At 37.3% G+C, this 18,466-nt stretch overlaps 2 protein-coding genes and 1 non-coding gene across 3 annotated transcripts; all 3 read left to right on the top strand.

Annotated features, from left to right (window-relative positions):
• The first annotated feature begins 978 nt into the window (after window positions 1–978).
• LOC109013832 (elastin-like) lies at window positions 979–1,392 on the top strand. The gene has a single exon (XM_018996046.1). It carries the CDS (start codon window positions 979–981, stop codon window positions 1,390–1,392), a length of 414 nt encoding a protein of 137 aa, XP_018851591.1.
• Window positions 1,393–4,442: 3,050 nt separating this feature from the next.
• LOC109013831 (WW domain-containing protein C660.06-like) lies at window positions 4,443–4,811 on the top strand. Its single transcript, XM_018996045.1, has one exon. The coding sequence runs from the start codon at window positions 4,443–4,445 to the stop codon at window positions 4,809–4,811; it is 369 nt and encodes a 122-aa protein (XP_018851590.1).
• A 5,605-nt stretch (window positions 4,812–10,416) lies between these two features.
• On the top strand, window positions 10,417–10,556 carry LOC118349100. The gene has a single exon (XR_004802092.1). It is a non-coding gene; the product is annotated as a small nucleolar RNA Z247 (small nucleolar RNA).
• Window positions 10,557–18,466: the final 7,910 nt, after the last annotated feature.

Here is an 18,466-nt window from a genome sequence, read left to right as displayed (position 1 = left end):
AACCTCCTATCTTCAGCTGCTCAAATTTTCCTTTAATGCTAAAGATTTTAACTTGCAAACAATCTGAACATTCCATTTTCAAAGCAAATGTCATGTTGATACATTGAATCCATGGGGTCCTGAAGCCACCAATAAATTTAATGATTTGATCATCCATTGCCATTAGCTAGCTACGAAAAAGAAAAACTTTTATACAAACAACCACATATATATATATATATATATGCATGCATGCACAATAAATAGTAAATACTACCCCTTTAATTATCTGATCAATAAATCATCAGGTTGTTAATTTCAACACGCTTAGTACTTTTTGAGGAAACACTTGAGAATTAAGATTGGTATTAATATATATATAGCTTGTTTTGATCAGCACAGCTTGAATATGGCTGGGATCCATTTTTCTTTTAATTTTTTCCAGCATATATATACGCACTGTTTATCACAATATAATTTCTTGCCTTCAATCGTGATTTATCAAAGATTTTGATACTATACCAACCGTGAAATTTATGATCATCTGCCTAACATTCATTGCAAGTCACAGTTCATGTTATATTGCAGAAGCTTGGAAAAATAGGTTATGATACACACACGCATGCAATGACCTGCAGGTTTTTCAGCCAATATATAAGACTCCATAGCTAGCTAGCTAGCTAAACTCTTAACTCCACCTGCTCCAACCTCTCTACTTAATTACACAGTCCAATCTATTCGATCATTCCACTTATAGTTACAGTTATGATCTAATCCACAGTCTGACACATTTAATTCTTTTATATTAAAACGAAGTCACCAAGTGCATGCATACACCAATTATATTTAATTTCGTTCCCATTTCCCAAGCCAAATTAGTAACAAATGATGCCATCGTTTTCACTAGTTGCACTATAAATTGGGAGCAGCCTGCCTTGAAATAATTATCTCTACGCAAAACAGTACTACAGCTAATTTTATAGACAGATAGAGATTAGTATGGAGAAAACTACTAAGGCATCTCTCTTTCTCGTTCTGATCTTCCTTATGGCATTTCTGAATGGTAGTACTGAAGGAAGAAGAAATATTTATGATCATCATGCAGATCATGTGGAGCCAAAGAAAGATGATGATGATCAGGTCTACAAACCCCAGTTCTTTTGGGGCTGGGGCTTAGGCCTTCTTCATTGGCCATTTTGGGGATTAATCCCAGGTTTTGCAGGTGGTGGCCTTCCTGGTGTTGGTGCTGGACCCTCCAAAGGATTTCCTGGTTTTGGCTTTCCTGGTTTAGGCCTTCCTGGTTTTGGAATTCCTGGTTTGGGTCCTTTAGGGGGTATAATTCCCGGTTTCGGAGGAAAAGGTGATGGGGATGGTCCTAAAGCTGATATTGGAGCTGGAGGCAAATCTCCATAACCCGTTAGTTAATAATTAAAGGAGCTATACCATGCATGCGCGCATATATGCATGCATGTTTCTATGGTCTCATATATATATATGCATGATAATATAATGCATGTTGTGGTCATGATCAAAGTAAATAAATAATGAGCCTTGGAATGGGCTGTACTTTGGGGATCGATGTTCAGTCATTCGATCTATACCTGTGTGTGTGTGGCTTGTGCTAATTAGTAATGTTATATATGAGTACTGAAATAAATGTTACACCTCTGATCTCTCTCTCTCTCTCTCTCCTCGCTTGCCAATTATCAATCTGGGTAAAAAATAAGAAAAAGAGGGTCTTGCCCAAAAGTAGGCTCACTGCATGGAGAGAAAAACAAAGCATTGGGCGTGATCTCCACTTGGACCTGTTACAAACTCTAATAGTGTTGTTGCTAACGTAATTAGAGGATAGCCTTAGAAGTCCAAGGGGTGCACAGCCCAAACCGACCCAGTGGACACAAGGTCCTGCCCGCGGTCTTAAGCCCAAGGCTCGTTCACAAAGCCCGTTATAAAAGGCACAATATTTGGGCGGATCAAGGCTTGCACGTGGGCCCAGAGGCTCAATGCTTGGGCAAGGCACATGGGCGAAATAGGCACACTTGAATGTGTGCAATAATTCATAATTAAGGAAAGTGCTCTTTGAGAGACTCAAACGCGTGACTTCCCTTCCCCAAGGAAGGACCTGAAGGTGCCTAACCACTTGACCAAGACGCCCCTTTGTCTTTAATTGAAATATTATACCCTTCAAACTAACAGCTGCCAGTTGAAAAGTCAGTATGTAATTATGATCTTTTACAATGTAACACTTCATTCTTAATAAATAGATGAAAAACCCATAAATTTCATCATTCTACTCTTCCATATTTTCAATCTCATACACAATTTTATAGAAAAAGTCTAAAGAAAAAAATTCAGAATTATTATCTACAGCTGATAACTTTGTTATATCCTAAAAGTAAATTACAATTATAACCCGATAGCAAGTTCTTTTCAGTGGAGGCGACTATCACTTTAAAGATAGTGTTATACAGCTCAATTTCACATTTATTTTCTAGATTACTATATCCGCTCAACTTTTAATACACAATCTAGTGCTTCTTAATATATATATATATATATATATTAATGATAATTATTAACAGAATATTAATATAAGGTTATTATAGCGTCTCTAACTTGAAAGTGTCTTTAATACTTGAGTACTGTCTAGTTCATGCATGATGCAGCGATCATGGTAGGCTGTTGCCAAGCTTTAATTAATTATGATAGTAATTAACCCTTTAAAAAGTCAGTTCGATATTGTACTATATATTAATCGTATTCTCCAAAATAAGCTAAGTGGCTAATTCCAATATCAATCATCATTTTAACTATTAATCATTTGAAAGGAAAAATATTAACTAATTTTTTAATTATTTGAAACCACGTGAAGGGATCATCGAAAAATATGTAGTAGATGATTAAACTCAAAAACTGATCTAGAAAGAATATAATTAAGTGATCCATCTAATTTTCACTACAATAAATTTGACTTTTATAAACAAAATTATTTTGAAAGAATATACCCTAAAAGTCACTCTAAAAATATCTCTAATTGTAAATACTGTTCAGACAATAATTTATCAGTTGAATGATAATATTTAGAAATGAAATCATTAGCCCCTAAAATTATTATTGCAAACAAAATTAATAACACGAATGATTAAAGCAGCTTGATCAAGCAGTCTCACACTGATCTGCTTTTTGTGTTTTAGTAATCTTTTTATCGTTCACTGATGTTTAATTAGGACTGATCTTTCATTTGACGGGAGCCTCATCTATGATACCCAATATGATATGGATAAGGGTATGTGGTGTATGGGATCCCACATTACTTGGGAAGGAGAAGTTCTTGCTCTTTATAAGGTTTCAATGGAGCTCTAATTGTATCGTTGACTAGTCCTTTTGGAGTATAGGTCATGTGGTTTGGGTCTTCCATTGGGACGTTACATCATCCCCAAGTTGGACCGTACGTCCCGTGAACTAATTCAATGCCATAGTTTTTTTTACCTTCCATTATGCGATTTAAGGTCTCGTTTAGATTTAGAGTTGATATCAACTTATTTAATTATTATAATTTTTTTAAATTTTCATACAAAATATAATAAATAATTTAAAATTTTAAAATTTCAAAATAATAATAATATATTAATATTAAAAAATAATATTCTAACAATATTTTATTCAACTTTCATCTCAACTCACTATTTAAACCTCACCTAATTGATCTTTAGATTCTTTACATATGCATGTTTTCAAACATATATTTACATATCTTAATTATAAATAATGAGATCAACCGTATATCATGCATGTATGTCTCTCTTCTACTCTAGAATACTCTCCAGGGATCCAAATTCTGTATCAAAAGATAAGCTCACAAATGCTCCAATTACAAGTAAATTCAAATCAGTGACTAACACAGAAATGTATGTCCCTATAGGAAAGGGTACCTTTCAAAAGCGTTGAGTTGACAATTTTCATAAATTTATAATAATACATGTATACATGATATGTATAATCCATGGCTCGACAAAATGGTTCGATTCAGTAACTTGAGTTTGCATTTGGCTCGACCAATTATATATATGCATGCACCGAAAGCTTTTCTAACCGGCCATCTGATCATCATAGATATTAAATTCATCACAACCAGATTCATTAATTAATTAATCCATGGGGTCATGATTCCCAACGAAATCACTTAATATTATTCCCATTTGTGCTTATTAGAGGATTCAGAACAACCTAAAATCAAAACATATAAAGAAATCATGGCCCATCAAAAATATAATTAGTTTCTTGATATATTTTAATGGACTAATGCATTTAATTTCATTTCCAAACTAAGTAAACGTGACACTGCCCTCGTTTTCACGAGTTGCACTATAAATTAGGGTGGCGTTGGAACAATTATCTTCACTCGCGCATTGACACAGTACTACAGCTAGCATAATCGAGACAAAATATATATAAAGATTGCTATGGAGAAGACAACTACTAAGGCATCGTTCTTTCTCGTTTTGATCTTTCTTATAGCATTTCTCAGTACTATAGGTAGTACTGAAGGATCAAGGAATGTGCCAAAGAAAGATCATGATGATGAAGTCTACAACCCTCAGAATTTCTTTGGATTTCCTGGAGGCTTCGGTCCTTTCAAAGGCGGTCCTGGTTTCGGTGGCTTTCCTGGGATGGGATTCCATGGCGGCTTCGGTCCTGGTTTCGGCCCTTTCAAAGGAGGTCCTGGCTTCGGCCCTTTTGGAGGGATTCCTGGTTTCGGAGGCCCTGGTAAAGGTGGTGATGGACCCTTTCCTAAAGCTGCTATTAATGGAGTTGGAGGCAAATCTCCATGATGACCAAAGGAAGCCAGCATTTCAAACATGCATGCATGCATGTTTCTAGGGGGGTTTATATAAAACTAAATAAATATAATGAGCTAGCCTTAAATGGTCATATTTAGTGTTCTGTTTGCGGTTGTTCAGTCATCTTTTTATGTAGTTTGTGCTAAGTAGTAGTGTAATGTGGATGAGTACTGAAAGAAATGTGCTTTAGCCTATATAACAATTTAAATCATGCTCTCTATCTCTCTCTCTCTCTCTCTCTCTCTATATATATATATTATATATAGAGGGTGATGAATGTACCAAATACTAGTACTATGATCAAAATAAGATGAGAATGTGGAGTATAGTATTACTCATATGTATATATATATGTATATCACACAAGTAATTGCAATCCAGAAGTTACAAGGCATGCAGTTTGTCATTCCATATAAGAGAGACAGCTAGCCAAAAACCAATATCCATAAGAAAAATTAGATCTGGATCCTGCAGCTAAAGATTAATTAATCGGGGGTACTCAATTTTTGGGGTCAACATCCTCTATATATAATTTTCTGATTTAAACATTTTTCCACAATTCAAGAAAAAATAGATACAATTTGTGAACTCGCAATATTATTAAATGCAGTCCAAATATAGCTAGCTACTCTGTGGAACGACAAGCTTCTAAAAATTAGTTTTTTTTTTTTTTTTTTTTCTTGACAAAAGTTTGGCTTTATTAATACTCTTTTAGAGTAAATAATGAATACAAGAGGGATAGTCCTCTAAACGAATACTCTCCTCAGAGAGATCAATAGCACTCTTAGCCAAAACATGAGCAATATTGTTGGCACTCCTTTGGACATGCCTTAAGACCAGACTTGCACCTTGCCCAACATAGTCTTAATATCTCTTATAATCATACCAATTGAACTCCATTTTTCCCCAACACTTTGATAGAATTGACCACAGATAGTGCATCTCCTTCAAGGATAATCTGCTGCAAATCCAAATGAGAGCAGAAAATTGTTTCTTTGAGAGCTGCAATGGCTTCACCCCAAAAGAGCCTCAGGGTAGAACTCGATTTGATCTCAAAGTAGCTATCACTTTCCCTTCCCAATTTTTGAGAAGAACTCCTATACCCACCTTACATTAAACTTTATCAATTGTTGCATCCCAATTAATTTTCTAGTAGTTCATTGGAGGGGCTGTCCACTGGCCAAGTATCAGTTTATCTCTGTCTACATTTTTTGGAGCTGAAATGGCACAACTCCTAAGATCTGTCACAGCTTGTAATGAGTGATGCACCAGTAAACTAGGCGATGTAAATTTTCCTTCAAAAACCCAAGTGTTCATTCGTTTCCAGATATGTTGAGCTGCTTTAGATCAGTCCTATATGAAAACAATTGGGCCAGAATTTCTCTGAAAGATGTAACTTCAATACTGCATTTCTGAACTCTCCTTGAGCTTAGTCCCCAAACATCCTGAGCTGATATGCAGGAACAAAGACCATGAGCCACTGTTTTAGGCCATTCCATACAAATAGGACAAATAGGAGATTCAACCACCTTTCTATTATAAAGATTTAGTTTAGTGGGAAGAGCCTCATGGCTGGCTTTCTACAAAATTTTTTTTACAGCATTTGACACCTTGAGCTTCCATATCTTAGACCAAAGCTCTGAGTTGGATTTGTCACTCGATGCGTGTCCCTTCTTGCTCTCCATTAGTTCTCCTTGAAGATGATATGCACTTTTGACAGAGAACTTATAATTTTCTGTACAACTCCATGTTATGATGTCTGAGTTATTACAGGAACTAATAGAAATCCTGCTAATAGCCTCAACTTCAGAATTAGAGAAGATGACCTTTAATAAAGGAAGGTTCCAGTACTTAGTATCATCATCAATCAACTCTTTAACTCTTGCATCTGCATCCAGTATACTAACTGGAGTTTCGATTCTGAATAAAAAAGGTTTTGGAATCCATTTATCTTGCCATATTCTCACTAATTCACCATTGCCTATTTTCCATAACAAACCTTCTTCCAGAAGATTTTTTGCTACCATCGAACTTCTCCAAATGTAGGAAGCATTATTCCTTAGTTTAGCAGAAAGAAAATTTGATGTAGGAAAGTATTCAGCTTTCATGGTCTGTGCTACCAATGAGTTTGGGTTCTGAATAATCCTCCAACCTTGTTTTTCTAACAAAGCAAGGTTAACGTTTTCAAAGTCCCTGAATCCAAGGCCACCTGCTTATTTTGCCTTACCAAGTTTCTTCTAATTTAGCCAGTGAATCTTTGTTATGTTATCCTTTTGCCCCCACCAGAAAGATTGCATAACTTTGTTGATCTCTCTCAAAATAGAAAGTGGAATCTTGAAGATACCATGCTATAAGTGGGGATAGCTTAAATGATTGATTTAAGAAGAATCTCCTTGCCTGCATGAGACAACAATTTCACTTTCCAATTGCAAATTCGACTACTGAGCTTGTCCAGGATAGAATAAAAGCTCTTGATTTGTGTCTACCAACATAAGAGGGTAGCCCCAAATATTTGTCATAAGAACATGAGGCTTTAATACCTACAGTGGCCAATATGATCTGATGAACTTCAATACTTGTGTTTTTGCTGAAGAAAATTGAAGTCTTTTCCAGATTTAATCTTTGATCTGATGTTTGTTCATACACTTCAAGAAGTATGTACAATCTACTCCACTCAAGGGAATTGGCCTTGCAAAATAAGAGACTGTCACCTGCAAAAAATAAGTGATTAACATGCAAAGAGCCATGAGCTAAATGAATTCTAGTGATGTGTCATTGTTGTTCAACATTATTCAGGATGAACTAAGTATTTCAGAGCAAAGAATAAATAGGTAGGGAGATAAGGGATCCCCCTGCCTGATTCCTCTTGATGGCTTAAAACTTTGTTGTGGAACTCCATTTATTAGAAGAGAGTAACTCACAGTGCTAATACACTGCATAATCAAATCAATCCAACTTCTATCAAATCCCATTATCTGCATAACAACCTCCAAGAAACTCCATTCAACTCTATCATAGGCCTTACTCATATCAAGTTTAAGAGCCATAAAGCCTTCTCTTCTTCCTCTTTTTCAGTTTTGCATAGTGTGTGTGCATTGATTCATAAGCCACAATAATGTTGTCATAAATCAATCTACCTTGCACAAATATGCACTCTGAGTAGGAGAGATAATTTTGGGAAAGATCACTTTCAATCTATTAGCCAAGACTTTAGCAATTATTTTATAAAAAAACATTGCAAAGGCTAATAGGTCAATAGTCAAAAACTGTTTTAGGAGACTGCTTTTTAGGAATCTGAGTTATCAAGGTCTTATTCACTTCCTCAAATCTCACTTTAGTGCTAAGTATATCTTTAGTGGCTCCAATAACATCATTCCCCACTACACTCCAATGATCTTGGTAAAACACTGCTAGAAAGCCATCAGATCCTTGAGAACTTAGAGGGTTCATCTCAAAAAGGAACTTTTCTATCTCTTCACTAGAAAACTCTCTCATTAGGAACCTGTTCATATCTTCAGAAATAACTGGATCTAAGTGAGCAAGAACTTCTGTAATCCCTTTGGGATTGGATGAATTAAATAAATCCTGATAAAAGGACTGAAAACACCTGCTAATCTCCTCTTGTCCAGCAGTTGACTGCCCTTCACCACTAGAAATCTTGTGCATAGCATTATCTTACTTTATTTGATTAGCACATTTATGAAAAGAATTTGGTGTTTCTATCTCCATTTTGCAGCCACCTTTGCTAACCCTTTGGTGCCATTCATGTCTTTTTCCTCTAAGTAACAGTCTACTTCTTTCTGCAAATCTTTAATGAATTCACTGGAATGACCTGAATTGGAAGCCTGAAACTCTTTGATCAATTCTCTTTTCTGTTGTATGAGCTTCCTTTGATTCCCATAAGTTATTTTACTTCATTCCACCAATCTGTCCCTACATCTGTTCAGACCTTCCTTGATTAACTCAAGCTTATTAGAATAAGAAACTGTGCAAACCCAAGCATTCTTATAACTTCATAACAGTCTTCCTTTTTAGACCAACTAGCTTCATATCTAAAGAGCTTTCTCCTTGGCACATTTTCAGACTCGATTTTGGCATGATAACAAGAAAGGGCTATGATCAGAAGTTTGCACACGCAAAACAAACACCTAATTAATATCATATAGAGAGTGCCAGACACTATTTCCCAAAGCCCTATCCATTCTTTCTTTGGTAACTTGACTACCTTCCCTGTTATTGCTCCAGGTGAATTTAGACCCCTTGTAACCCAAATCACCTAAATCACAATCTTCTAGAGTTTCTCTGAAATCCTCCATCTGTTTATAAGGCCTGAAAGCTGCTCCAACCTTCTCCTATTGGGAAACAATTTCATTAAAGTCTCCCATACACAACCAAGATAATTGGTTACTAGGTCTCAAGATTCTTAATAATTGCTAGCTCTCCAATCTACTTGTTGCTATAGGTTGTCCATAAAAGCCAGTTAAGATCCACTACGTATCCTTAACAGAATTGGTAATGATTAAAGAAATATAACTTTGAGAATAAGAACCAAGCTCAGCAATAATTTCCTTCTTCCACATAACAGTTAAACCTCCACTTCTTCTAATACAATCCACCACAAAACTGTTTTCAAACCCCAATTTGTTACGAACTGCTTCTAATCTTTCTCTTCTACATTTGGATTCAATTAGAAAAACCAAAAGCTCCCTTGGTATTTAAGGACTGATCTTCATCCCCCTACTTCTCTTCTTATTAGTACTATGAATATTCATGCTCAAATGAGACTCCAACTTCTCAGTGTAGAAGAACAGGTCAACGAGACCTGTTCATCCGCAGAAGACTCCTCTATTTCAAGAGTTCAAAACACCTCAACAGACTCCACTTCTTTAGGAGTATAGCTAACAATTTTAAATTTTGAATTTTTACAATGTATAGGCAACTAAGTAGGATAACAATTAAAGTTATGTTCTATTTAAAGTCCTTGTATATGCACAACTCAGATACAATAAAAATTCAAGCATTTCAAATTTTTATGAAACTTAGATTTTCTACATGGTATCAGCGAGCCACTAGAAGACCAACGTCTACTCTTTTCCGATCCTAAATGGCCTCCTCATCCTCTTCTACTTCCAGTAATTCCATTGATCCTGCTACTGTCCCAACCCTCTCCAATCCTCCGCTTACTTCAAACTCAATTCCTCCAACTATCCTGTATGGAAAGCTCAAGCCCTACCCTACTTCCGAGGTCAAGCTGTTTTTGGCTATCTTGATGGCATAATCCCACCCCCACCCAAAGAAATTGATGCTTCTCATTAAAATTTCCAATCCTCAATATGATCATTGGCTTCATCAGGATTCTTTAATCCTAGCCACCATCAATAGTTCCCTCACTGAAGATGTTCTCACTCAAGTCATGTCTTATAAAACCTCTCATGAGGTCTAGCTTGCACTAGAGTGAAATTTTTCTTCACTTTCCCGTGCTAAAACAATTCAGATTCACACTCAACTGGCAAATGCAAAAAAAGGCGCTTTGTCCGCCAATGCATATTTTCTCTCCATCAAGCGAATGGCTGATGAGTTTTCTCTTGTTAGACAACCACTCAAATGTGATGACATAATCACCTATGTGCTTGCGGGACTTGGCCAGGAATATGATTCCTTGGCTTCAACAATTACTTCTCGATCTGATCCTAGTCACCTTGGAGGAACTTTACTCACTACTTCTCATCTATGAGTCACGAATAAATCCAATAATCAGTCCCTTCAAGTTGTTGCCTCAGTACACATGGCCACCAAGCAACCTCAGCAGCAATATCAATCCACCTTTCGGCCGGTTGCATATTTTCAACCTTCCAACCGTGGTCATGGTGGCTACCGTGGAAGAGGTTGTGATAGTCGTTCCAACTCTCGTGATCCGGGTCAATCGAACTTAGTTATATGCCAGGTATGCTACAAACTAGGACATACTGCCAAAAAATGCATCATCGCTTTAATCTTTCTTATCTGGACCAACAAACTCCTAAAAATCAGCCGCAAGCCATGGTTGCTGCCAACTATCAACATACTGATAATGAGTGGCATCCCGACACAGGAGCCACCCATCATCTCACCAATGATGTGAACAATATTCATCTTCAAAATGAAGACTATGACAGTCAAGATCATATCCAGGTGGCTAATGGGCAGGTCTGAAAATAGTGCGAAGTGGCACTTCCATTCTCTCATCTCCTTCAAAGTCTTTTGTCCTTAATCAAATTTTGCTTGTCTCAAATATTCAAATAAATCTTCTATTTGTTCAGCATTTTTTTCTAGACAATAATGTTTTCTTTGAATTTCATGCTTCTTTCTTCTTTGTGAAGTATCAGCAATACCATTACCACTCAAGATCAGCACTCAAAGGACACCACATCAGGAAATGTAGAAGACGTACCAATCTAGAATGTTCAAGAATAATTTTCTGTTATACACGTGTAACGTTTCTATTTGTAGTGATAAAATCTGTTACAAAGAATATTCCATCTTATGTGTATAAATAGCACAATCTGTATCACACATTACACAATGAAGAAATTCAAATACTTTCAGACTCTATCTTTCTCTTTACTCTGTTCTATTATGCTATCAAGAGCTGGTTAGGACTCACGTCCATTTTTTTTTTTTTGGGTTTTCAGTCCAAAGCTCACTAAAGCTTACCTTCATGGCTGAAACTCCTCCACCACCGATTTTCCCAAAACCAACTTCTAATATCTCCCTTTCTTCTCCCTCTAACTTGATCACTGTCAAGTTAAACAATGAAAACTATCTTCTGTGGAAGGCACAAATCATGCCTTACCTCAGAGGACAGAACTTATTCGGGCATATTGATTGGACTATTGTTCCCCCCCAACTGCTTGATGCAAGTTCTAAACCAACCTCTGCTTTTCTCGCTTGGCAACAACAGGACCAAGCCATCATGAGTGTCCTCATTTCTTCTCTATCTGAACCATTGATTGCACATGTGTTAAGGGCATCCTCTTCTCTCGAAATATGGGATATCCTCAAAGCACTATTTGCTGCAAATTCACAAGCTCGCACCATGCAAGTGCAGCTGCAACTTAATACCCTCAAGACGGGTTCGGATTCCATTGCCGAATACTATAGGCGTGCTAAGCTTCTTCAAGATACATTGGCTATGGCTGGTAAAATCTTATCATCTTCTGACTCCATTACTTATCTCTTGGCTGGTTTGGGCACTGACTATGATTTAGTAGTCACATCCATTACTACCCGTGTGGATCCCCTCACTCCAGCTCAAGTATGTAGTCATCTTCTCACTCATGAGTCAAGAATACTCCATCAGAGCAATGGTCTTACTGCATTTCTTGATTTTTCTGCTAATGCTACTCAGAAACACACTGGGAATAATCCCTCCCAAGGCCGTGGTTTCTCTCATGGCAAGGGAAGTTTCAGAGGGCGTGGTGGTAGTGACAGAAATGGTGGCCGTGGTTTTTCCCCTTCCCTACATGTCTTTGCACCTAATCGACCCACTTGTCAAGAGTGTCATAAGCAAGGTCACACAGCTAGCACATGCTACCATAGGTTTGATTTCAGTTTTCAATCACCACCTCCACCCTCCCTCTCGGCTCATTTCACATCAGGACCTCACTACACTTAATCTCCTTCTCACCCCACTAACACAAACTGGTATCTTGATTCCGCTACTACACACCATTTCACAAATGATTTTTCTAACATATCTCTTAATCCATCGGAGTACAAGGGTGATGAACAGTCCGTACAGGTGATGGTAACTCTCTTCCAATACATCATGTTGGCAGCTCCATCATTCCTTCTTCTCATGGCAATTTTCTTCTCTCAAAACTTTATCATGTTCCTTTCATTTCTAAGAATTTTATTTCAGTTAGAAAATTTTGTGAAGATAATTGTGTATATTTTGAATTTCACTCTTCATTTTTCTCTGTGAAGGATTCTCGAACCCAGAATGTTCTTCTTCAAGGCCCCACTAAAGATGGCATGTATGTGTTTCCACAAACATCCCCATCTCTTCAAGCTAATGTTGGTGAACGTGTCTCTTCCTTCCAATGGCACATTTGGCTGGGTCATCCTTCTATGCAACTAGTTCACAAAAATAATTTCAAAAGTGTCTCTTCCTATCAAGTCTTCTTCCTCCTCAGGTTTATGCTCTTCATGTTGCAAGGCCAAACTCCATCAACTACCATATGGTCGATCCTCCTATAGATCACCTGCTCCTCTTCATCTTTTGTTTTCATACGTTTGGGGTCCTACACCGATGCTATCTCGTGGTGGTTCTAGATATTATATTTCCTTTGTTGATGACTATAGTAGGTTTACCTGGATTTTTCCATTAAATGTAAATCTGATGTAGTCACAGCTTTTCTCTCTTTCAAGCGTAATGTAGAAACTCTCTTCAATACAAAAATTCGTGCATTGCAATCTGATTGGGGTGGAGAATTTAGATCTCTCAATAATGTGTTACACTCTTTTGGCATCTCTCCTCGCCTCTCTTGTCCCTATGCTCATTCTCAAAATGGGTCGGTAGAAAGAAAACATAGACATATTGTAGAAATAGGTCTTGCATTACTTGCTCACTCCTCTTTACCTCACTCTTACTGGTCTGATGCTTTTGTTACTGCCGTGTTCTTAATAAACCGACTTCGTACTCCCACTTTAAATAACAAATCTCCATTTGAAGTTCTATTCCATCAAAAACCTGACTATATGTTTTTAAAAAAAACTTTTGGTTGTCAATGTTGGCCTAACTTTAGAGCATCCCCATTCGGTTCTGCATCTCTTCCTCATCCCCATAATTTAGGGATTATTTTAGGGTTTTGTAGAAAAACCCTCTCCATCCCAATCCCCATTTTGTTGTTTGTTTATATGGTCTCTACAGTTGTTCCCCATATATGGAAAATTACTATACATCCGCATCTCCACTTGGTTGTTTTTCGTCCCGCGAAAACCCTCTCCATCGGTGTGCCCCTCCCTTGCAACACCAACGAACGCAGTACACACCTCCATCGGCATTCCTGTAAGTTTTTTACTTCGGTTTCAAGAAATCAAAACCGTTTCTCATTTTCCCTCATTTTCTTGGAATATCTCTCTCCTTTTATGTTTCTCTCTTCCCATTTTTCTTCCTCCCGACGCCATGATCAAGGTAAGCATGCCGATGGAGAGCAACTTTGTCTCTGGCTCGGCGATGTTTTCGTTGTCTGGCCGCCTAGAAAGTGCCGAGCTCACTTTCATTGTTATGCATTTTGGTTTTGATTTTTGTCACTCAGATTTAGTTTATGATTTTGTGGTTTTTAGAGGAAATCGCTTCATCAATTTTATTCTTGCGTTGCCATTGATTTCTCTGTGTTATTTTGACTCTCTTCGCTATTTGGCTACCGAGAAACACCATGGAAAAAAGCCTACTGTTTGATTTGCAATTTTTCTCGGTAGTCACTCTCGTTTAGATTGAGGTTTTGGGCTTTGTTGAGGAAACCGTTTGAAATTGCCTATGACATGCGTTGCCATTGATTTCTCTGTATTATTTTGGCTCTCTCGAGTTGTTTGGCTGCCGAGAAAGTAATAGAAAATTAGTTTCTATTTTTTTTTAATTATTTTGTTTCTCTCATTGCTATGTTGACTGTTGGCTGTGTTGATTGTTGAAATTCCGAGAATTTCAAGAAAAAATTCACACAGATTTTAGGGGTTTTTGATTTTGAGAAAAATTTAGTGGAGTTTGTAGTTATGGAATGTGTGGGGTTTTTGGTTTTGAGGAGAATTTGGTGGAGTTTTTGGTTATGAAATTTGTGGGGTTATTGGTTTTGAGGAGAATTTGGTGGATGAAGTGGTTATGGAATTTGTGGGATTATTGGTTTTGAGACCATTTTGGTGGAGTTTGAAATCACTATGGAATGTGATTTATCATTGTTTGTGGTTATCCACTCATTAATTTGTTGTTTTGTTGGGTCCTTTGCAGTGTTTCGTATCTCTCGAGAAAGGGGGTTGTTATTAGGCTCTGATGATGGTGTTATAGTGATGCGGTTAATTCACAAGTGTTAATAGGACCCCATCGATATGGCGGGGTAATCCTCACCCAGATTGTCATATTGCAGTTTCTGGTACTTTCCAGAAAAGGCACTGGACGTTCGGGTGGGGTTTTGCAGCCATTAGATGTGAATGGCTCCTTGCTTACGCATGCTGTCAATATTTCCACCATTCTGAGCCCCATTTATTTATAAATTCGATATGAAGGAAGCTGATGGGAATGCTCTTATTTAGTATTATTGTGATTTGCATTGTTGTTTTGTGCGAATATGTGAATTGGTCAGTTCTGTTCGATTGATTTTTTGTTGTGTCATTGTTTGATAAAGTTATGTTGTGATAAAAAAATTATGTGTAAATTAAACACCCTCGGCTATGATGATGACAAAGCCTGGTGGGAATACATGAAATTTATGGTCATTTCCTCAATAACTAGGTAACCCGGACGGCCAACAAGTAGTGGCAACCGGTTGTTAAAGCTATGAAAGGATGGCCAAATTTCATAGATGTCACCATTTGGTTCCTGAGCCGGCTCTTGGAAAAACCCCAAACTTCATACTTAAGTGTCTAACATTTCAATGCATTTTTAGAGATGGTTTCACAAGACCCTAGACATATATATTTCACCAACCTCCTGAGTGAAAATCCTCAACTAGACCCCACATACAGTGGGCAAAGTGGAAACTCTCCTATGACTGTTGATGACTCTCCACCCCTACCCCATAATGATCTTATCGGCGTTAAGAAATCAGTCAGGGGTGCGAACTTCACCCCCGAGGAAGACAAGTTATTTGTCTCCGCATGGCTTAATTGTAGCCTTGATGCTGTTCAGGGAACAGACCAAAAACACTCTCAACTTTGGGAAAAAATTTATAAATACTTCCAGCAATTTAAAGAAACTACAAATGACCTGACTATCAACTCTTTAATATATCGGTGGTCGGTTATTCAAGAGGCCACAAAAAACTTTTGTGTGAAACTAGCGCAAGTTGAAGGGTTGAATCAAAGTAGCATGACCGAGCAAGACAAGGTAGAATATCTATACTCTTACTTGTTTTATGAATATTTAATTTTTTTTATACATTGGTTTAACATAAACTTTTTTGTTTACATGCAAGTTTGACAAGACGAAGGTTATGTACGCATCCTTAGAGAAATCCTCCTTCCAGTTCAAGCATTGTTGGCACCTGTTAAAGGATCAAACTAAATGAATTTGGCATTCCACAAATTCAGATCCAAAGCGAAGGAAGACGATGTCCCCGTCCCCGACCCCGACTCGATGGTCGGGCGCTACGGTGGATTCAGTTTTTTATCTAAAGGTGGATAATGTGGTAGATAATGAAGTGGTCGAATTGGACCGATCAATGGGAAGGAAAGCTAAGAAAGGAAAACGAAAGGCCCAAGCCTCGTCAGCACAGGTGATTGTTGGGCTCAGCAAGCTGAAGTATACGCTTTTAGAAGAGTCACGTGCTCAGGAGAAAGACTGAGGTTGGAGGCCGAGAAGATGGAAAATGAGAAGGAAAAATAGTTAAATAAAATCCGTCAAGAGGACTAAAGACTGAGGTTGGAGGTGGAGAAAGTAGAGCTCGCTAAGAAGGAAGCGGATCAGAGCATTATGATGATGGACATGAGTGCCATGCCAGGAATGCAACGGTTATATTTCAAGCAACTGCAGAGGGACATCATGGCGAGAAGCAATGATGCAGGACATTTGGATTGATTTTTTTATGTAAAAAAGTTTATTTCTTTATTCATTTTTGTTTTCAAACAATGATGGATGACAATATTAAGACAATTTATTTCTTTATTTATTGATATTTTGAAACAAAGAAATTGCCTATTATAATTTCAGAAACTATTACAGATTATTTCAAATATAATCACTACTAACATAAAAGAAATACGAATTAAAACAGAGAAATCAAATATAGTCACTGTCACATGAAGGAAATACAAATCAATTATTCGACATGTCTATTGTTCGGAATCTTTTTGCCACTAATGTTCAATTACATCTGTTTGGAGCTGATAATGTGCCGAGGTGTTTTTAATATTATGATGACATTGGAAGAAATCCGTAAGCTCAGTTGTATGATTGCGCGAGAATTGGGGGACTTCATCATCAAGTTGATCATACTCAATGTTCGATTCCTCACTATCATCATGCTCGTATTAAATGATCATATTATGTAGAATAACACATGCATTCATTATATTTATTAGTTCCTTGACTTTGAACATTCGGGAAGGTCCACAAATTATTGCAAATCGTTGTTGAAGTACCCCAAATGCACGCTCGACATCTTTTCTTGCGGATTCTTGTGCTTTCACAAAAAAAATTTTCTTATTCCCTTGTGGTGATGGAATTGTCTTGACAAAAGTTCGACACTTGGGATAAATATCATCCGCAAGGTAATACCCCATCTCGTAGTGGTTGTCATTGATTGTGTAATTGATTGGAGGAGCACGCCCTTGGGCAAGTTCCGTGAAAATAGAAGATCTCTCTAGCACATTAATGTCGTTATGTGAACCGGACATACCAAAAAATGCATGTCATATCCAGAGATCATAAGAAGCAACTGTTTCTAAAATAATAGTTGGTTCACGAATGTGGCTAGAGTATCTACATTTCCAAGCTGCGAGGATGAGCTTATCGACCATGTGAGGGTAAGAGAAACTACTTCCATTAGATATATGTGATGAATTTGTCCTCTTTTACTGACATTGTACCATTGCATACCTAGAGTGACTTCATATTTGACGGGGATTTGGAGAATCACCGCAAAACTATTTGGAAACAGCTTCGCAAACGTTTTAATGCGTTCCACCATCAGCTACACTGGAAATATTTGGGATACGCAAGTCATGAAGAAGCATTAACCAAAGGATGTGAATTGGTACAACCTTTGGTTTGGGTTATGTGGCAGGTGGGGAAGCGAACCATTCAAGGTATTGTAGGTTCCTTCAACATCATATATGTGATCTACTCTATTTTCTCATATTTCTATTTATAATATATGGGCTACACAAATAAACTGAGGTTACTGTTTCTGATGGCAGATATTGTCAAGGCAAAATAAAGAGAATAGAGCGAGGTGTACTACTAATCACACAGCAGGAAGAAAGTCGTTTGTAAGAATACTTGAAGAGAAGGTATTTTCTATTTTTTTAACAGTTTTTTATATATAGAGGCAAGTCTTGATGGTAATCATGTTGATTGTCTTTTTGGGCTTAATATGTGTATGTTAAACTTAATAGCATAGGTTCTACTAATTTTAATTTTATCTTTTCACGTTTTGTGCTTGCAGCGTGAACCTGCAATGAACCTAGTAGAGTTCTACAAGGAAGTCCATTGGTCTAAGAAGAAGGACCAATATGTTTCCTCCATTGCAGAAGACCTTTATGTGAGGCTTACTTCAATTTAAAACATACCTTTCTAATTTTTGTCTACTGTAGCTTTATATATTTGTTCCAACCATGGTTGTGCTGATGTTGGACATGGGCTTACACCAAAGTTTTACTTATTTGTATACTGCAGATGAAGATGGTTGGAAAGCTGAGTGATTTAGAACTTGAGGTTCGAATAACAGAGACAG

Source organism: Juglans regia, chromosome 7, assembly GCF_001411555.2.
Source record: "Juglans regia cultivar Chandler chromosome 7, Walnut 2.0, whole genome shotgun sequence".
Lineage (NCBI taxonomy): Eukaryota > Viridiplantae > Streptophyta > Magnoliopsida > Fagales > Juglandaceae > Juglans > Juglans regia.
This window is presented reverse-complemented; position numbering and strand designations above follow the sequence as displayed.